Consider the following 20,307-nt stretch of genomic DNA (forward strand, 5'->3'; position numbering starts at 1 on the left):
GAAAAACTTACCAAGGGGGATGTTGGCGGTGGAGGTGGGTGTCGTTGGCGGAGGGGCGGAATAGGAGGAGGACAGTGCTGGAGGTGGGTATCATGGAATGTAGAAGAGGTGTTGTAGATGAACGGAAGATGAATTTTAGATGGTGCGGGGATTTTTGATCGCAACAAACATCTACAGGGTGAGAAGCGGTGGAGACAGCTAAGTAGAGATCAACTATTAGAGGAGGAGAGCGGTGAATACACTAATCATCTTAAAAGAATATCAAAAAGCCATGTTAGTCATACCAGTCGTTGACCAACCAAAAAGAGCCATAAATATCAATCAGCCACCACCATCTTTGACCAGCCGATGAACAGCAACCAACTGGCTCCAGGTTACTCTTCATAAGCATTCCCACAATTAATATGTATATATAATGAACTAACACAAAAATTACCATATGGCTCGAATATACATGTATATATTTATCTTTTTGTGCTCCAAACATTTTGACTTGTCAATTTGTCGAACCCAAGATATACTAGGCTTGACAAACTCAAATAAGCGAAGCAATTGGCCAGACTCACATTGAGTTTATATAATAATTTTTTGAAGCGATTCGTGGATTATTAGGTGCGCATTATGTCACTAAGGTTGTTATTACCGTTTAAAAATAGTTTTTTTACTTGTTTAACCGGTTACAAAGTGAATACATGTTATAAATGGGTGTTACGTGGTTATTAGGCCATTACGTGGATTATTAGGTGGCATTTAATGTATATTTCGTCTCCTTAAATTAGGGAAAGATGAATCCCCAATCACTTTCTCTTCACTCTCACTCGATCGTCCCCACCCACTGTTCTTACTTTTATCAATCCACGATCAGATGGCTGAAGATGATATATCGGTCGTTGAAGTCCATTACTACGGGATGTTCATCAGCAAACCATTTATCTATTTTGATACAGATAAAAAGGAGATATTGTACGCCGATTTCAGGGAGAAGGGTATGCTGAATTCATTGCTCCCCTCAAAGTGATTACTATAGGAATGTGCAAAGATGTATACTATTGTCCAGATGGCCAAACATTGTGTCAAGGATTGGCCACATTGCAGAACGAATATGATTATCATGAATTTCTTGAGTGTCTTCATGAGAAAAAGAAAGTAACTGTGTATGTGGACCATATGCATGAACCCCTGTTTGAGTGGATTGAAATGGAAGAGCTTGAAGTTGAAGATGATACCAACTCCAATGCAGATGAAGATGTTGATTCAATGTTACTAGATAAAGAGTGTTGGGAACACGAGGTGGATGATGAGGATTTTTCGATGAAAACGGCAACATCAACTATTCAGAAGAAAGACAGTTTTTGAACAAAATTTGCCCAAATACTGAAGAGGAAGAAGAGTCTAAAGTTGAGCAACTACCACTTGTATACCCTGTGCACAATTCTAAGCAAGAATGGGATGAAATGGATCCTGTGTCAGGTATGAAATTCACCAATCCTGCTGAACTTAAACAATGTCTTACCAACTATGTTGTTAAGCATGGTTATGATTTGTGGTATGAAAAGAATGATAAAAACAAACTTCTAGTGAAGTGTTGCAAAGATAAAGAACGTACATGTCCTTTTCGGTTGTGGGCTTCTTGGATGCAAGAGGAAAGGACTTTTCAGATTAAGTCACTTAAATCAAGACATAACTGTGGTAGAGTTTTTAAAATAAGGTTAGTGACTTACAAACGGATAAGGAAACAATATTTCAATGTACTTCTGGAAAACCCCAAGCTTAGTTTGAGGAAGATGAAAGATCAAATCTCAAGCACATACAACATCATAGTTAGCATTGGACAATGTAGAAATGCAAAAAAGTTTGCATTGTCTGAGATAGAAGGCACTGTAAAAGAGCATTATAGTAGGTTGTGGGACTATGGCATAGAAATCAAAAAAGCTAATCCAGGATCAACTGTGAATATGGAAGTTGAACATACCCTTGATGGAAGTCTAATATTTAAACAGTTGTATGTATGCTTTAAAGGTGTAAGAGATGGTTGGGTAGAAGGATGTAGACAAATCATTGGGATTGATGGATGCTTTCTCAAAGGAATTTGCAAGGGTGAACTCTTAGCTGCCATGGGTGGGGATGCCAATAACAACATGTTCCCCCTAGCTTGGGTTGTTGTAACTGTTGAGAACAAAGAAACTTGGAAATGGTTTATTGATCTACTCATGCATGATATTGACAAAGGCAATGGAAATGGGCTTACTCTTATATCAGATGGATACAATGTACTACTCATGTTTACTCTTAACTTTATAGTTTAATTATTACTTAATATTGTAAACTGTACAGGGTTTAATTGAAACTATCAAGGAAAGGGTTCCTCATGCTGAGCACAGATTATGTGCTAGGCATATACTAGCCAACTTCAACTCCAGTTTCAAAGGTGAGCATCAAGCCATTTTGGAGAGTTGTGAAGGCTACCACAAAACAGAGATATGAAGTTGCTATGCAAGAGATCAAGGAATTAAATAGGGGGGAGCATTTTATTATCTCATGGAGAGGGACCCTAAATGTTATTGTAGGGCTTTTCAAGAAGAAGCAGTATTTTGTGATGCTGTGGAAATGGAATTTCAAAGAGTTTTAATGTTGAAATAGTTGAGGCTAGACATAAACCAATAATAGCAATGTTGGAGGATATAAGGGTTTATGTGATGCAGAGGTTATACCATCAGAGGAGTAAGGGAGAGTCTTGGGATTTAACTATATGCCCAAGCATTAGGAAGAAAATAGTATATTTGAAGGAGAAACAAAGGTAAGAATGTTTGTATTTACTTGTTAATGTTTATACATGTGTTCATGTGTTCTTACCTGTTTAATATTTATGTACAAATTCTAGGATGTATACCCTTGTGGGTATCAACAATTTGAGGTGGTATTATGTAATGATAAGTATGCAATTGACCTGATCAGAAGGACTTGTGGATGCAGGAGATGGCAGTTGACTGGAATACCTTGTGTACATGGAGTAGTTGCAATTTCATCCATGAACTTAAACTCAGAGGAATATGTAGCTAGCTGTTACAGTAAGGCAACTTATCTCACCTGCTATGCATACATTATTCATCCTTTGGATGATAGCTCTTTATGGACACAAAGTGAGTACACCAAGCCTTTACCCCCACAGATTAGCAGGCTACCTGGTAGGCCATCTACTAAGAGTAGGAAAAGTGCAGCAGAAAGGGAGATATCAAGCACATACACATTATCAAGAGTAAAGTAGGTGCAAATGTGTTCAATATGCTATGTTAGTGGGCATAAAATAATGGGTGCCCAACAAAAAGAATTCCAACAACAGGTGATCCTGGATCTTTCACTCCAGTCCCAATTCCAACTCCAGGATCCACTTCTGCAACTCCAAGATCCACTCCTGCAACTCCAAGACCAAGATACACTTCTGCAAGACCAGTTCAAAGTGCAGTTCAATTGAGAAAGAGGAAAGCTTCAGAAAGAATCACCAAACTGTGTGTGAGGAAAAAAGTGGTACCCAAGGATGGGAGATATCAAGTACACACACAATATCAAGAGTAAAGTGGGTGCAAAGGTGTTCAATATGATATGTTAGTGGGCATAAAAAAATGGGTGCCCAACAAAAAGAATTCCAACAATAGGTGATCTTGGATCTTCCACTCCAGCTCCAATTCCAACTCTAGGATCCACTTCTGCAACTCCAAGATCCACTCTTGCAACTCCAAGACTAAGATCCACTCCTGCAACTCCAAGACCAAGATTCACTTCTGCAAGACTAGTTCAAAGTGCAGTTCAATTGAGAAAGAGGAAAGCTTCAAAAAGAATCACCAAACTGTGTGTGAGGAAAAAAGTGGTGCCCAAGGATGGTAGTGGTTGTAGTTCATAAAACTTGTAGATTTGACTTAATTGTAGGTTTGATGTTGAACTCTTTTGTTTTCTTATGTATGCATGTGGGGTGTAAGTGTTAGGTAAGCATGTGATGGTTGAATATTTTGATATTAAATGTAATGTTGTACTAGGCTAAGGGACAAAACTATCCAACTTTTGATGTTATTTTGATGCTGAATGGGACACCTTTTTAAGGGTATTTGTTTGTTAACAATATTACCCTTTAATATATTTTCTACTTTAAATCTGAGCTGATTTTTGGTTGTTGAATCATACACTTTACAAATGTACTTTGCCTTCAATTTGGTTGTTCATTATAATTACTGACATTGGTTGTTCACTATAATAACATATTAGATTTCAATACACCATATTAACATTACAATTACATATTTCATTACCAAAAGCTTCATTTGCATTCATACATATGAGTTCATTACATTATAGGTACCCTTACAATCAAAATAGCAAAATTATAGGTACCCTTTATATTTAAAAGATGTCTACTACATCATAATTCCACTACTTAACAAAGTACAATACAAACAAGACAATCAAAGCTACTTTATGCCATTTCATCTTCTTCTTCATTTCATTCAGCTCATGACTAAGACCCAAAAGCTCCTCTGTGACCGGATCTTCAACAACCCATTCCTAAAATCCACACTTTCTCCCTGATCTCTATAAAAAAATGAAAAAGAACAAAGTTTTAGGATAAATGCCATAACTTACACACTTATAACAGAGATTTAAAGAGTGAAAAGCTTCAATCTTCAAAATTGGCCATTACTAACGAATTAGTGCACGTTCTGAACCTTTTCCCCGGATTTTGTGGTGTCGTGGAGACTCGAATCCAACTCGGGAGCCCACAACAACACATGATTCGATTGTTTGAGGTGGAGGCGATGGAGGCTTGCAACATCTTTTTCTATTCTTCTTCAACTCTTCAATTTAGGGCACAAGAAATACGGGACATTTTTGAGGTGGAGGCGATGGGGTGGTTATAGGCATGCCACCGGACATATAAGTTGCCAACTAAATTAAACAGGGAGAAACCGGTAAAAAAAACTATTTTTAAACGGTAATAACAACCTTAGTGACATAATGCGCACAAAAAAACCTTAGTACCTAATGCGGACAAACTGTATACCTAATTAACCTCCTAAGTTTTTAAAAAGTTAATAATTACTAAAAGATAGGGTGTTTGGCATTTCTTTTTAATCATCTTTTTGACTTTTAACTTTTTTAAAAAGTTAATAATTACTAAAAGTTGTTTGGCAAATTAAAAAGATCTTTTAAAACCAACTTTTAGTCAAGAAGGAAAAGTTGGCTGGAGAAAAGATAGGAATTCCTATCTTTTTGTGACTTTTAGCTTTTATCACTTAAAAGTCATAAAAGACAAGTCAAACACATTTTAAACACTATCTTTTAGACAAAGTTCTTTTACAAAAAGTCCTTTTACAAAAAGGACTTTTATGTTCAAAAAGCAATCCCAAACACACCCTAAGGCTATGTGGAGTGGTCACTACAAACTCACCGGAAAATTGGTACCACATCTGCGCCATGTCACCTTCACCACCAACCTACTTCACTATGGAAATGGTCACCACTAACAACATTTACTTTTATTATTATTATTATTATTTTAACATTTTCTTAAATAAATAACATAATTTTTAAAATATGTACGTTTTTTTTTTTTTTTTTTGTAACACTATATGAAATAAAAAACATAATTTATAAGATAAATAAATTTTTGAAAAAAAAAAAAAACTTTTCATTAATTAAAAACATAGAAATTTAAAACCTAAAATTACTAAAACACACATAAAACCTAACAAATCAACTACTACACTACTTAATTAAAAAAAAAGTAAAACACAAAAACCGTAGAATAGTACTACTCGTCGTCATCATCATCATCCTCATTCGCCTCGTCGTCACCGTCTGCATTCTCGTCGTAATCATCGCCCTCATCCTCTTCGTCTTCATCGTCATTTCACCCTTGGTGTTGTCTCCCCCATATGTGCTCGGTCAAATCGTGTCGTAGATTGTGATGCGTTTCATGATTTTGTATTTCCAAAACCCTAGAGAAGTATGTCGGGCTGCCAACTTGTATTACTGCAGGTGGGTTAAGTGCATCGTTGTCGGTATATGAACAAATAGCTCTGCCCTCTTCTTCTATTATCATGTTATGTAAAATCACACAGGCAGTCAACACTGTCGTTAGTTTTGTCCTATCCCATGTTCGTCCTGGATGCTTGATTATGTGTCACCTTTGTTTTAAGACTCCAAACGCTCTTTCAACGTCATTCCGTGAAGATTCCTGTGCTAACTTGAACAATTTTCGTTTCTCAACGGCTGGAAGCGAAAAAGACTTAATAAATGTAGCATACTCTGTATATATCCCATCACCTAGGTAATATCCATACGTGTATTCATTTCCATTCACAACGTATGACATATCTGGTGCTTTACCCTGCAAAATATCGTTAAATATCAGAGACGTGTGAAGCACATTCAGGTAATTGTTTGACCCCATCATACCAAAGAATGTATGCCAAAACCATAGGTCGTTTGAAACAGGCGCCTCCAGTATAACAGTCGGGACCACATAATCTCCTCGTGTGAATTGACCACGCCATGCATTGGGATAATTTGCCCACTCCCAATGTGTACAATCAATACTACCAAGCATCCCTGGAAAACCATGTTTAGCTTCATGCGTGGCATACAACTGTTCGACATCACTTTTAGTCGGATGTCGCAGGTATATGTCACGGTAAAGCTCTATAACATACTCACAGAAAAGATATGTACAATCTCGACCCGTCCTCTCAGACATTTTCAGATACTCATCTGATGCGTCTGCGGTTATACCATATCCCAGTTGTCTAAGAGCGGCCGTACATTTTTGTATTGTGGTAAAACCACGTTTACCTCTAGCATCCCAACGTAATTGGAAAAACTCATAATTACGTTCCAAATCTGAAGTTATACGTAAAAATAATTTTCTACTAATACGAAAACGGTCTTCGAATTTCGAAAGGTCATAAAGACTATCAGAGGCAAAATAATCACGTACCAAAAGTTCATGTGCCGCCTCTCGATCCCAGTTGATATATTTTCTATGTTTCTGTGACAACCCGATATTTCAACTCTTTGTAATGGCCTAATAGGTCAAGTATTGTAACCACTTTTGAGTTAATAAAATTAACGTTGATATTAAAATGTCCAAGAAGTTTCTATTTAACTACCTACTATGTTTTATATCATTAAACCGGGATCGTACGTAAAAAGAATGCCCAAACCCGGCTTCGTATATTGAAGTTAAGATTTTTCCAAATTCGGCTTAGCAACAGACAACTAAAAACTCGAATCGGAGATCGAGCGACTTTTGGCCGGAATGACCTAAACGAGAATCGAAGGTCTCGACAATGGTATTTCAGCGGTAAAAAGTCTGGCAAAACCGACATCAGATAAAGAAGTTATGAATTGTTTAAAGAAATTTCTTAATCATGACATTTTATAAATAAATAATAAAAATAATTTCGGAATTTGCCGATGGAATCTAAACGAAAGTTGTAGAGTATGGTCTCACCTTCGCAGGGATATAAAGAATGTCGAAAACGGAGTTCGTATGAAGAAGATATGAATTTTTGAAGTTTATTAAATAAATTATATATTTATTTAAATCAAAATCCGGTATTATCCGAAGGGGGAGTCAGCGTCCTCATCCAAGTTACACGCCGCGTAACCCCGTACTCCTCGCGTACACGAAGGCCTTGGCCTCGGATCATCCACGTCGCGCCTGTGCGAACCACCGACCCGTCCCATCCGAGCTCCGAGGCAGTCGAGGACTCGATCACGCATGACGTACGCGTACGCCCCGCGTAACGAGGCCTCTCAGCCTCCTAGAAATAGAGATGCGAGAGTTCCGGAAAATTCACCCCATCTCTCTCATTTCTCTCATGATATTGCCTCGATTTCTGTGCTCGCACTACCCTGAAGCCCTGGTCATTTTGCTCAAGTCCCGAAGGTCGATTTTACTCCCGAGAATCCCGAGAAAAATCCGTTTCCCGAGACGAAACTCTCCCGGTTTTTCCATCTCGCTATCTTCAAACTTTCAAGTGAGTTCATACCCCTTAATAAACCTTTTTTAAATATTCTAAACGCTTTTATATGCTTTCTAAGGGGGGAAATACAAGTAAAACACACGACTACTATCGGGTGTCATATATAAAGATTATTATACACTTTTATTAAGTAGAATCATATGTGCTTTATAAACTTTATAGGGAACTCCCGCATACAAAATATATTACAATAGCTTTCTATCTTTAAAACTATAAATCGTTGTAATGCATGTATAAACTAAACATTCTCCCTAGATTTAATGTATATGTGTCTATCTTAGGCTTTACAAAAATCTATGCTTTCATAACAAGTGATTCCTTTTCTAGATATTCTAAAACAAACGAGGCACACTTTTAGAAAACTATAATAGGTATAGTTTTATGAGGATATTGCTAACTTTTACATACTAGAAACACGATTTTCAAGAAATCACTTTCATATACAAGAGCAAACGAACATTTTAACACGTAAATCTGTTTTTATACTACGGTTCTGTGAGACATTAACTTCACGTACGTTCGAGTACACATTTCAAGTCTTGTATTATATACCAGAATCCCTTGGAGGGGGAGCATGGTGTTTGTGTATATATCTATACGGGCTTGACAACCCGCGCCCTGACTGTTAGCTACAGTCCACCATTTGGGGTGACAAACGTCATAACATTCCAACGCCTGAAGAACGTTGTGTATAGGCATTCCGAGTCAATAGTATGGTTATAAAACTCACATGAGGTATTAAAAATACATTGATTTATGAGGTTTTCAAACATATTGGTTATTTTTACACTTACATACAATTTTTGGAAACAAACTTTGGTCTTGAAGGAAGACTACTTTTATACTAGTAGAAAATATAGGGTTTTCTAAACACAAACCAACAAGGACAAGACATTTCATTTCATACAAACATTGTCATTAAATACTTATGAAACTCACCAGCTTAAATGTTGATCTACTCTTTCAAAATTACTTGTATGTCCCAGGAATTCAGTAACTACAGATATCATTATGCTTTTGATGAAGGGATGTTGCGGCGCCAGTTTAATCTCATATTTTGACATCATATTGTAATTGGTTTTGAACATGTAACTTTTGACAAATGTAAACTTTCAATTATATATATGATGGTTGTATTGCTTTCTTTACTATGTATTCAATTGTTACGTTACCACATGAAGTCATCCGCCCCCGAACGTTTCCGCCGTTTAGGTTTGGGGGTGTGACAGTTTCTTCTCGCGATGTGAAGTTTCGCCTCTCTGACGAATCACGTCTTGTGCCGTAGACAATAGTGTGTGCAAAACCAAATTGTCATCAGAATCGCTATCCATTTTTTGGTTGAATTTGTATGTTTGATTTGAGAGAATTTGTATGAATGTTTTAAAAAAATTATGTATAAGTGGATGTATATATATAGATAGAGAAAGTAAATTAAAGGAAAAAGATTTTTTTTATTTAATAACCCAACAGTTGAAAAATTAAATAGCCAATCAATGTACGCGTCTTCGTCCGTCCTGGAAGCCACGCCACGACCAACCCACTGAACCCAGAGGCGGTGTTCACGCATGGAGAGACCCTCCATGTAAGCATTTCACGCGTGGAGATCTCTCCACTCCTGATAGCCTAAGTCATTAACCCATTAAGAAACAACATTGTTTAGTGTCCAAAAAGTGATAAAACTGGAAACGAGGGACTGAACCTGTTGGTTTATATAATTGGTCTAGACGGTCTAAATTGGGCTCTCTCGACATCAGACGCCGTCTATCTTTCTCTCTCTCGGCGAGAAACATGCACGGAAGACCGAGGAAATCTGCAACACCAGTAGACGAAAATGCATCAGCTCTCAAGGCTGCAAAGATTCGATCCCTTCAAACTCAGTTTCTCCAAAATCATCACAACAATATGTACAAATTTTATCTCAAATCTCCATATTTTTAGTATTTTTTTTTTTTTTTTTTTTTTGTATACAAAGGCATCGATTGATCTGTGTTTATATACTGGGTTTCGTAAAATTAGTTACACGAAAGAAGCCCTAGAACTCAATGCTAAGCTTCTCGAGATTAATCCGGAGTTTATGACCGCTTGGAATTATCGAAAACTGGCGTTTGAGCATAATATTAGCAGTCAATCAGAGGTCGAAAAGGCAGATTCGGATCACATCAAATCGATTATTGATGAAGAACTGCGAGTTGTAAGCTCTTATCTTGCTCTAATTTAAATGTCTCTTTACACTTCCTATTACATAACCTTAATACTAGGTTCCAAGAAAAGAGTTCACTAACTTTGTGATCAAACGACACATGTTTAACCTAGAAATTAATGCGCATTACCTTGTGGAAAGATATAAACCTGTTCTTGCTTGAACATGATAATATTTTAACTGTATATTACAGGTAGAGAATGCCCTGAGGAAGAATTTCAAGTCTTATGGAGCTTGGGATCACCGGAAATGGGTGGTAAGCAAGGGGAATTCTTCAACAGAGCGGGAACTAAAGCTTCTAAATCTGTTCCAGAAGCAAGACACCCGCAATTTTCATGCATGGAATTACAGGAGGTGAAAGACCTTTATCGCTGACATAGTTAATCAGGGTATTATGTAATCTAAATGGACCTGATCTGTTATACCTTTATCAGATTCATAGCTGGGTTGAAGAACATATCAGATGAAAAGGAGCTACAATTTACAACAGATATGATAAATGATAACTTCAGCAATTATTCAGCTTGGCATAATCGTAGGTATGTTTGAAAAAATTGTATACGTAAGCATCTGTATACATTTAGTGCACTTACATTTTATCAAGGGACATGAATACATGATGGTATTTTCATCTGTAGTGTACTCTTAACTCATCTGCTGGAGAAAAAGGCTGAAGGGTATTTTCCAAAAGAGATCTTTTTAACAGAAGAGTATGAGTTTGTAAGAAATGCTGTCTTTACAGATCCAGATGATCAAAGTGGATGGTTTTATCATCTCTGGCTTCTTGATCAAACTGTTAAAGTTGACATGCCTATTATGGTTTCTTCTTGGCCTCCTTGTGGTTCTGATATCAATTTACCAAAAGCTAATAAAGTGACATTTCCTGTTGTTCTTTATTTCAATGAAACTGTTAAAGGTTTAAGCTCACATACGATTACTGTTGAAACCGAGTCTGATGTATCTAAAGATATTACTTGGAGTCCACTTTCAACAAATAAGTTTGGATGTGGTCAAGCCTGGGTGACACATCTGAGTATTCCCTATGAAGAACATAACTCATCAAAGACTTATGAAGTGAAAATCAGGTCAGAAGATTCTCAAGGGATAACTTCTTTATCTGGGGTCCCCTGTAGCCAGCCATGGTCTTTTGCATTTAGGGTTTCTGTATGCCATGATATGCAGCCTGATGAAAAACAGAGTTTCGGGAGGATAACATTCACAGATGAATCTTTTTGTACAATTGACACAAGTTTGAAGAGTATCCAATTGTTAAAATCATATTTTGAGGTGACACAAAGTGATGATGAGCATCTCACATCTTCAAAATGGAAGCTGGAGATGATAGCTAGTGAAATAGCTCAATACAGAGAATTATTGACTTGGGCAGAGTGGTATGTTTGGCCTTTTCCTTACTAAGCTTAATGCGTGTGTTATTTTTAATTTGTTTTTTTTTTTTTTAATAGTAAAATCGGGAAGCTTACACTTGCAAGATTATTAATGGCACATGATGCCATGATGTCAACTGGCACATCAATCACTCATGTAGAGGAAGTTTTGGAACTATATTCTGAATTAATGAAATTAGACCCTCCACATTACCAATATTACAAGAATGAACACAGCTTGGTTTTGTTAAAACAGGTAATTTTTTCTTCACATATCATCTTCTTTGGTTCTGTTTATACATGTGTGGACTCTATTATAAGAGCTTTGAATGATATTATTGCAGATGACTTCTTGCATGGAATCTTTACTGAAATACTGCTGGCAATATAAAGACTCAAATTCTTTGAATATCACTGGTTCTATATGTTTAAGATTGAATTCTTTATCATTGTCACGAATTGGGTCTTTTGAAAGGTTATTGTGGGTGCAAAGTCTTGATCTTAGCCACAATCAACTTCACTCTATTGAAGGTAAAACATAAGTTGGGCTAAATGCAAGAAATAGCAATGTATATACATTTATTTGCATTGAACTTTAGAAAGAAAACAACCAAATTGAAAGTACATTGCTATTTGTTGACAGGATTGGAGGCTTTGCAGCTTCTCTCGTGCTTAAACCTTAGTCACAATAAACTCACGAGTTTCACAGCTTTAGAGCCTTTGAGATTCTTGAAGTCACTTAAAGTCTTGAATGTCTCCCACAATGAGATTGGTGCACACACTATAGACACAAGACGATATTTATGCTCATCTCCCATGTCACATACACTTTCATATGATCCAAATTTTGAAGAATTTGCTAATGGTGATGATGCCAAATTGGTCAACTTTTGGGAAGCGTATTCGATTTTTGGAGGTTTGAATTTGATGCAATTGGATATTGTGGGGAATGTGATTGTTGATGATGAAAGGTTTGTTTTGTTTTTGGTTAAATTGCTGCCTCAACTTAAATGGCTTGATGGTGAAGAATTACATTAGTTTTTGTTTGTGATTGCTTACATTTATGTATTCTATGCATCATTTATATTGGATTAAATATACAAGAAATAACGACCTACTTTTTTTTATCTACTTTCCTTTAGCCCTTCTATAATCATGTGCACATTACAAATATTGTTTTGAGATTTTTGGAACGTGTTTGTCCTATTCCAGTGAAATGGCTATTTTTCAAATTTAGCATTATTTTTGTGTTAACTCCGAAGGTCAAATGCGAAGGCTTCTAAAACCCACTATTTTAGAGATTGATTGGAATTCAAACAGCATTTTAGTGCTAAACAATCACCATTTGGTGTTATGGTTGGAGAAGCTATTAGTTCAATTAACTAACTTTGGACAATAACCTGTATGACATATATTTTAATAATTGTATCCAACCAAAAAGATATTGAATATTTGTTTGTGAAAATATGTTGCCATCTTTATTCATGGCTCAACACGGTTTCGATGGTGTAATTGTAATTAACAAGAATGATCGCATTAGAAAAACAAAACCAATAAATCTTTTAAATATACTAAAACTTGTCAAAATCAAGTGATGTTTAGATTTTTGTTGGTGGTTAATGCGATGTGCAATTTTTTTTCTCAAATGTCATTCGATTTAAGAGGATATAACATTACTTCATCTGAATGTTTGAAAGACACAAAATCCATCTATAAAATGACATTGACAACTATATGAAGAAATGTCATATTGTTTTTGGATAAGTTTCATTAGCCAAAGAACAAAACACATCTATATAATAATTAAAAGTGTCTTCATTTAAAAACAAAACAGATGGCCTTCAAATGTCTTTAGTTGTGTATTTAGAATGGGTGGCATCACCTTTTTGACCCAAAAAAAAAATAAAAAATAAAATCAACTATGACCAAGCAATTAAATAAAACATAAATATCTTGGAAATTTTATTCTTTGAAGTCCTAATTGGTGAACATATAGTTAATAACCATTAAAAGTATGTTCCACTATCCTGAAACATTGATGTAATATGATCATAATGTCTCTCTTTTCTGAAATTAACATGTTATATAAATGTAACACCCACACACCCACAAAATGAACTTACACCTTTTTGATATTTTGAGAAAGAATTCTATTTGTCATAATATTAATAGGGAATGTTGTGCCAAAGCCCTAAATTGGAGAATTTGGAGATCAACAAATTAAAAACTCTAGATACGGTAAGTTGAAATGTCTTTTCTAAATCACCTTCAAATCTTATTTCTCAATTAATTCAACACTATATTTTAACGTAAATAAACAATATTAGTCTAGATATCGAGTAAATTATTTATTGGTACCAAAATGGGTTGAAACTTTCAATTGTCAATTTTAGTTTTTTCATTTTAGCTTTACACATTTCTAGTGATTTATTAGTTATAATTTAAATACAATAATTAATATTTGCCGGATCATGCTATAAATCAAATGTGTTTAATGTAGAAATAGTATGAATACAACTATCTTAATATAATATGAATACAACTATCTTAATATAACCTTGAAGAAACTAATAGAAAATAGTTTTAGAAATATTTTATTTATAATTGATTTAAACATAAGTATATATATCGAATTTAAATAAAATTTTAAAAGTACTAACATTTTTTATACAAATAATTGTTGTAATAATGTCGAATCGAACGAAATAGTCCTAATATTGTCAAAACCAAAACCGATATCTCAAACCAAATCAATTGTATTTAGAGTTAGAATATAAAGTTTGTAATCAACCAAACATTTATTAACCTTTAAACCTACAACGAAAATTTACTCTTCGAAATCTCTAGCTGCAACTGTAACATTCCATTTGAAATTAAATAAAATGAGTAATTAAATAATAAATTCTAAAACCCCAGGATGTATAATATATTTTATTGTAGCTCTAAATCCATAATATTTAGCGGAGTGTTGGTTTTGGGGAGCCAAATGATATAGTTTGGACTTTCGGGGGTTAAAACGTAATTCCCGAATTAATTTGTAAATAATTTTGAAGTTTGAGGGATGTTTGGTAAATCATGGATTTATTTTGTAAAGATTTTCAGATGTCAGTAGGTTGTTTGGTAAATTTAAGAGATTTTGGAATGTTGAGGGTTGGATGGTAATTTATGGTTTTATTTTGAAAATATTATGAATGGGAGGGACTGGAAGTGTCAAATTTGCATGAAGTTGTATGGGATACAGGTTTAAACCTGACGCATTCTTTTCCCCACCATTTGAAGATACATAACAATGCTAACCCTAACCCTAAGTCGAGGGTTGCGAGCCCGAGCTGACCGCCACACTTCCACCTGCTATGTTGCCACCGAAACATCACCACTACACCTGCTGTTGGACGTCGTGGGTCGCCAGAAGAGCCACCAAGACCGGTAACGGTAGCCGTGTTCATCACCACCACCTCTTCTTTCCTCTTATTTGTTCGACGTCGGGTACATCGTAGCTGCCATCGGTGGCCTTTCGCTGTTGTTCTCGTCATTTCTGACGACGTCAGCCACTTGGGAGGTGGCCAGACGTTTATATGCTCGAGTATATATGTTGTTTAATGTGTTATTGGGGGTTGTGTGAGCAATATTTTGGCTGGAAAAGCAACCACCACCACCGTGAGGTGGTGGCTGCCATCACCAGCCATCGGGGGCGGGGGGCTGTGTGCGTGATTTGGTGTGTGTGTGTGTGAGAGCATAATTTGTGAGTTTACTGTTGTATGGATTTTCTTAGCTATGAAAATGAAGAAAACTTATCACCACCACCATGAGGTGGTGGCCGCCACCTGCAAATGAATCATCTAATGATTCATTTTGTTTGTTTGCGAAAAAAATATATAGAAAAAAAAAACTTATTACCTTCCTACAAAAAATTTCCTTCTTATTTGATCTTGACTATATATATATATATATATATATATATATATATATATATATATATATATCTTTACTATCTTATAAAACAAATCTCACTATTTCTAAAAATAGATTGAATAAAATAATAATATTTTTTAAGACGTCCAAATCATTAAGCTAATTGTACAACTAATCACTAATAAAATAATACTAAAATTTAAACAAACTCCTATAAATCTTCTCTTCCAATATTTTGACCATATCTTTTTTCATCAAAATAAATACTCAACACCCTATAATTTGGTCATTTCACGAATTTCTTTATTTTTAATATGACATTTTTCATAAAACAAACTAATGTTTGAATTAAAAGTAATTATTCTCTATCGAAAAGAAATTAATTGTCGAAACAAACTATTTTTCGCCCGCCGCTTTGCGCCGGTAAACGGCTAGTATGTTTATATATATATATATATATATATATATATATATATATATATATATATATATATATATATATATATATATATCCGTCTACCCGCGCAAAGCGGCGGACAGCAAATAATTTGATCTCTTTAAAGTTAAAACCATTTTGCGTTCACTTTGAGAAATGAGAATATTAAATGACATCTATTTTTCAAGAGCATTATCATACCATATTAAACGGTGTTTGGCAAAGTTTTTTTAAAACAACTTATTAGGTTCCACATCCCTATAAGTTAAAAAAATGTTTGGATTAAAATAACTTATTTCGGTGAGAAACCTTTAATACGTCATTTTTTCATAAATTACCCTACACTTATTTATTAACTTATAAGCTAATAAACTAATAAGCAATAAGCTTTTTTTTTTTGCCAAACACCCCCTAAATGGTTATTACTTTCATTTATACATACCAAAACCACTTGTACTGTTTTTCGTCATCTTTTTTTTTTTTTTTTTTTTCGTTTCCTTAATTCATTTATTAATTTAATGTTATACTAAGTAAAATGCTAAAATATATAAATAATAGTTTATAAAAATAAACCTTTAGAATATCATTTGTTGTGATTCAAAAGTCGATAAATAAGCCTTTGAGAAGGCCAAAATACTCAGGTGTCAACTTGGTCATTGAGATTTTAAACCAAGTTTGGTCACAAATTAAAACACTTTCAACGATGGTATGTAATTCAAGGATTCATATTGATTTAGGATCTCGAACCCTTAAAATATTGAACAAAATCTATATAAAACCTTATAATAAGGACAATAATCACCGTAATCAGGAAGTCCATGTGATTAAACTTGATATTATAAGGACTAATGATGAAAAAGGTTTCATTTTTAGACTAAACAAGATGAAAAATATACAAAATACCTTAATCATGTCAAATCTTGTGTTTAACCGTTCTTTATTGCAAAAGTAAGATGCAAAAATATACAAACTAATGATAATACAATGCTCTAACTGACCCTCTTGGTTGAGTTCTTTAAACCTGCAAAGCCAACACATTAAAGAAACATAGTAAAAACCTTTTTAGGAACAAACCTGATATAATAAAACCTTCACCCAATATATTTATAAGATAAAAATACAAAAAGTTAAAAATGATGAAATCAATTACAAGGATTAAAATAAAAACCTATTAAGAAATAGCCATCTGCAGGAGGGATATTTGAATCAACATGTATTTTCTGATGGTTTCAAATTTTAAATTATCCGAAATTCAGGGAAGGAGATAGAATTTGTTGAGAAATATAAGGATTCAAAACACATGTTAAAATTTAATATTATTTTATTGATGACTACTTGTAGTATTAGCTTAATGATTTGAACGTCTTAAAAAAATAATATTATTAAATTCAATCTATTTTTAGAAATACTGGGATTTCTTTTATAAGATAGTAAAGATATATATATATATATATATATATATATATATATATATATATATATATATATATATATATATATATATATATATATATATATATATATATAGACACACACAATACAAAATATACTTGATATCTCACAAAGTGTACAAATACATACATAGCTCTCCAAATCAACAACATACAAATCACACTTATTCCTCAATTCAAACACAATAAGGCAACTTGGGGCAACTTGTAACGACCCAAAATTTAAGACCAAAAATTTCTTTTAATAAATCATTACTTAAAATATAATCATCATTCCAAAACATAATATGAGTATAAGTTTTCAAAACACATGTTCATTATCAGAGTAAACATTCCCAGGCTGTCTAATCTATGGTGTGTGTCATGCGATCACCCTGAGCTCTTCCCTCCGCTATCGGAAGTACCTGAAACCAAAATTGAAAACCGTAAGCACGAAGCTTAGTGAGTTCCCCACCCTACCACATACCATGCATAACCACATACTGCACATACTGGGCCACGCCCGCTACCTTGGGCCTCGCCTGCTACAACGACCCCGCCTCTCCAGGCCCCGCCTGGCTTCGAGCCCCGCTCGGATACAGATATGTTCTACTTAGGTCCCGCCTGTTACAGGGCCTCGCCCGCCAACAATTAATATCACATAAACATATCACAACACATAACTAAACACATACAACTGGTTCTGTCCTAAGGCCTCGCCCATGTACTGCTACTGATGAGTCATGGAACCCCATCCACGCTCCTAGTGGTAGTGAGACACGGGCCCAACCCACCCTCACTCCTTCCCTAACTTGGGCCTCGCCCCTGTTATGCGACTATTGAGATGTGGAACCCCATCCACACTCTACTATTGGTGAGATACGGGACCTCGCCCACACTCACCTCCCTACCAGGCACATACATGTATCACACAGACAACAAGTATAAACTATCATATAAACAATCCTTGGGCACCCTCCCGCTATTACTGGACCTCGTCCTGAAAATCATACTAGCATACTGTGCCTAGGGCTAACCCCCGGGTCTTCTACTCGTAACTACATGGGCCGACATTGTGGCCTTAGACCCATTCACACAAAGGGAGACTCACCTGCACTGGCTAAACTTGCTGAGATCTCACTAGCTGCTGCCCGAAAACTCACTGGACTCCTGCTCCCCTTGCTCCCCGAACTACCAATAACAATGCAACACTGAGTCTAACTGAACCCCGAAAGACAACCAAGTCAACCCTGGTCAAGGTCAAAGTCCTGGTCAAAGTTAACCTTCTAGGTCAACCCTACTCGCCGAGTCACCCTACTGACTCGCCGAGTTCAAAATGATCAGATTCCTTCCATTCGCGACTCGACTCGCCGAGTCAGTCCATGACTCGCCGAGTCAGTCCATGACTCGCCGAGTCTACCGATTTCTGAGTCCTGACCTGTCCAACTCACTGAGTCTCCACCCGACTCACTGATTCGAGTCTCAACTCGAAGGGTTTGGGGTTTCGCGACCTGACTCGCCGAGTCCAAGAACAGACTCGCCGAGTACAAGGCAATCTTCATACGACTCGATGAGTTGTTCATCCCACTTGTCGAGTTTCTCCACAACTTCATGCTACTTGTCGAGTCCACTCAAAGGACTCGCCGAGTCCCATCAGTTCTCCTTACATGCAGAGGACTTTTGAGTCATGCATGGACTCCAAACTGTAGATCTACCCTTCCCAAGCCTATTCCTCACATAAAGTTGCAAACTTTATGTGTAGAGAAGGAGATCTAGGCAAAATATGCCATAAACTATGGTTTAAGGCCAAGGGGCTTCAAAATCGACTCAAGGGCTGATACTTTTTGCTTCTCCAGGCCATAACACACTTGGATTTGAAGTAGCAACTCCAGATCCGGCTTCTAACCCATAAGGGTGGCTAACCATGGCTTAAAAAGCTCAAAACTCACAACCAATATAGATCTAATGGAAGGAAATGACTTAATACCTTCAATACCTCAGAAAGACTCCACAAACTCCAGATTTGAAACCAATCCTTGAAGCTTCACTGGTTCCCTTCCCTCTTCTTCCTTCAAATCACCCAAAAATGGCTTGGAAGCTTGGATGCACAACAATGGAGGCTTAGGCTTCGTTTTCTGAATGAGGGATGCTCTAAGGAATCCTAATGGAGAGAATAAGAAGCTTAAATAGCGTCCAAAGTCCCGGATTTAGGGTTTTCCTCGCACAGACCAGACTCGCCGAGTCCACTTGGCCGACTCGCCGAGTTGGCCACTTACACCTTGACCCGGATCCCGCTCGGACTCGCCGAGTCCCTCCTTGGACTCGCCGAGTCGACCCTTAAAATTAGGGCTTTCTTTCCTTTCTTGGCCTTTAAAACTTTGGGTGTTACACAACTTGTCGATTCATGTAAAGAATTTAGTAATTAACATTAGTTTGATAAATTTTCAATTAATATGGTGATTCATACCTTTCACCAACAGTTGGTTTCATCTTATTTCATTTGACACTTTGGATCGTGTGTGTTGTATTCTACCCCACTCCCATCTTCATCTTATTTCATCTGATAGTTGGATCGTGTGTGGTGTATTATACTCCACTCCTATCTCCTTCATCAGGCTTTACACCATCGGGATATATTCGTTGCATCTATTAGAACATCCTCCAAATTTTCATTCTCATACTTATTGTAAATATAAGTCCTAATTTCTTGGGATGATTCCTCCACTAGATAATTGTTACAATGTAAAAAATCAAAGAAATGTAACTAATTTTTACTGCATAAAATAGCAAAGACAGGGTTGAAGGGTTGAAATCCGTTTACGATTTACCCACCTTTGGTTGAAAGGTGGTGAGAAACCAGACGTATTTCCCAAAATCGAATATCATTGCAATTTTTTTTGGGCTATTT

The 20,307-nt window shown here is 35.9% G+C and overlaps 3 protein-coding genes across 3 annotated transcripts; 2 read left to right on the top strand and 1 right to left on the bottom strand.

Moving 5' to 3' along the window:
- The first annotated feature begins 1,454 nt into the window (after window positions 1-1,454).
- On the top strand, window positions 1,455-3,898 carry LOC145003121 (uncharacterized). The gene is made up of 6 exons (XM_078962261.1): window positions 1,455-2,270; window positions 2,335-2,428; window positions 2,641-2,774; window positions 2,882-3,261; window positions 3,327-3,506; window positions 3,640-3,898. The coding sequence occupies exons 1-6, from the start codon at window positions 1,455-1,457 to the stop codon at window positions 3,896-3,898; spliced, it is 1,863 nt and encodes a 620-aa protein (XP_078818387.1).
- A 2,274-nt stretch (window positions 3,899-6,172) lies between these two features.
- LOC145003122 (uncharacterized) lies at window positions 6,173-6,745 on the bottom strand. Its single transcript, XM_078962262.1, has one exon. The coding sequence runs from the start codon at window positions 6,743-6,745 to the stop codon at window positions 6,173-6,175; it is 573 nt and encodes a 190-aa protein (XP_078818388.1).
- Window positions 6,746-9,769: 3,024 nt separating this feature from the next.
- Window positions 9,770-12,752, top strand: RGTA1 (RAB geranylgeranyl transferase alpha subunit 1). The gene is made up of 8 exons (XM_078961085.1): window positions 9,770-9,940; window positions 10,053-10,227; window positions 10,430-10,590; window positions 10,671-10,775; window positions 10,875-11,627; window positions 11,700-11,877; window positions 11,966-12,152; window positions 12,265-12,752. Exons 1-8 carry the CDS (start codon window positions 9,825-9,827, stop codon window positions 12,657-12,659), a joined length of 2,070 nt encoding a protein of 689 aa, XP_078817211.1. The 5' UTR covers window positions 9,770-9,824; the 3' UTR covers window positions 12,660-12,752.
- Window positions 12,753-20,307: the final 7,555 nt, after the last annotated feature.

This window comes from Lactuca saligna, chromosome 6, assembly GCF_052625555.1.
Source record: "Lactuca saligna cultivar CGN05327 chromosome 6, ASM5262555v1, whole genome shotgun sequence".
NCBI lineage: Eukaryota > Viridiplantae > Streptophyta > Magnoliopsida > Asterales > Asteraceae > Lactuca > Lactuca saligna.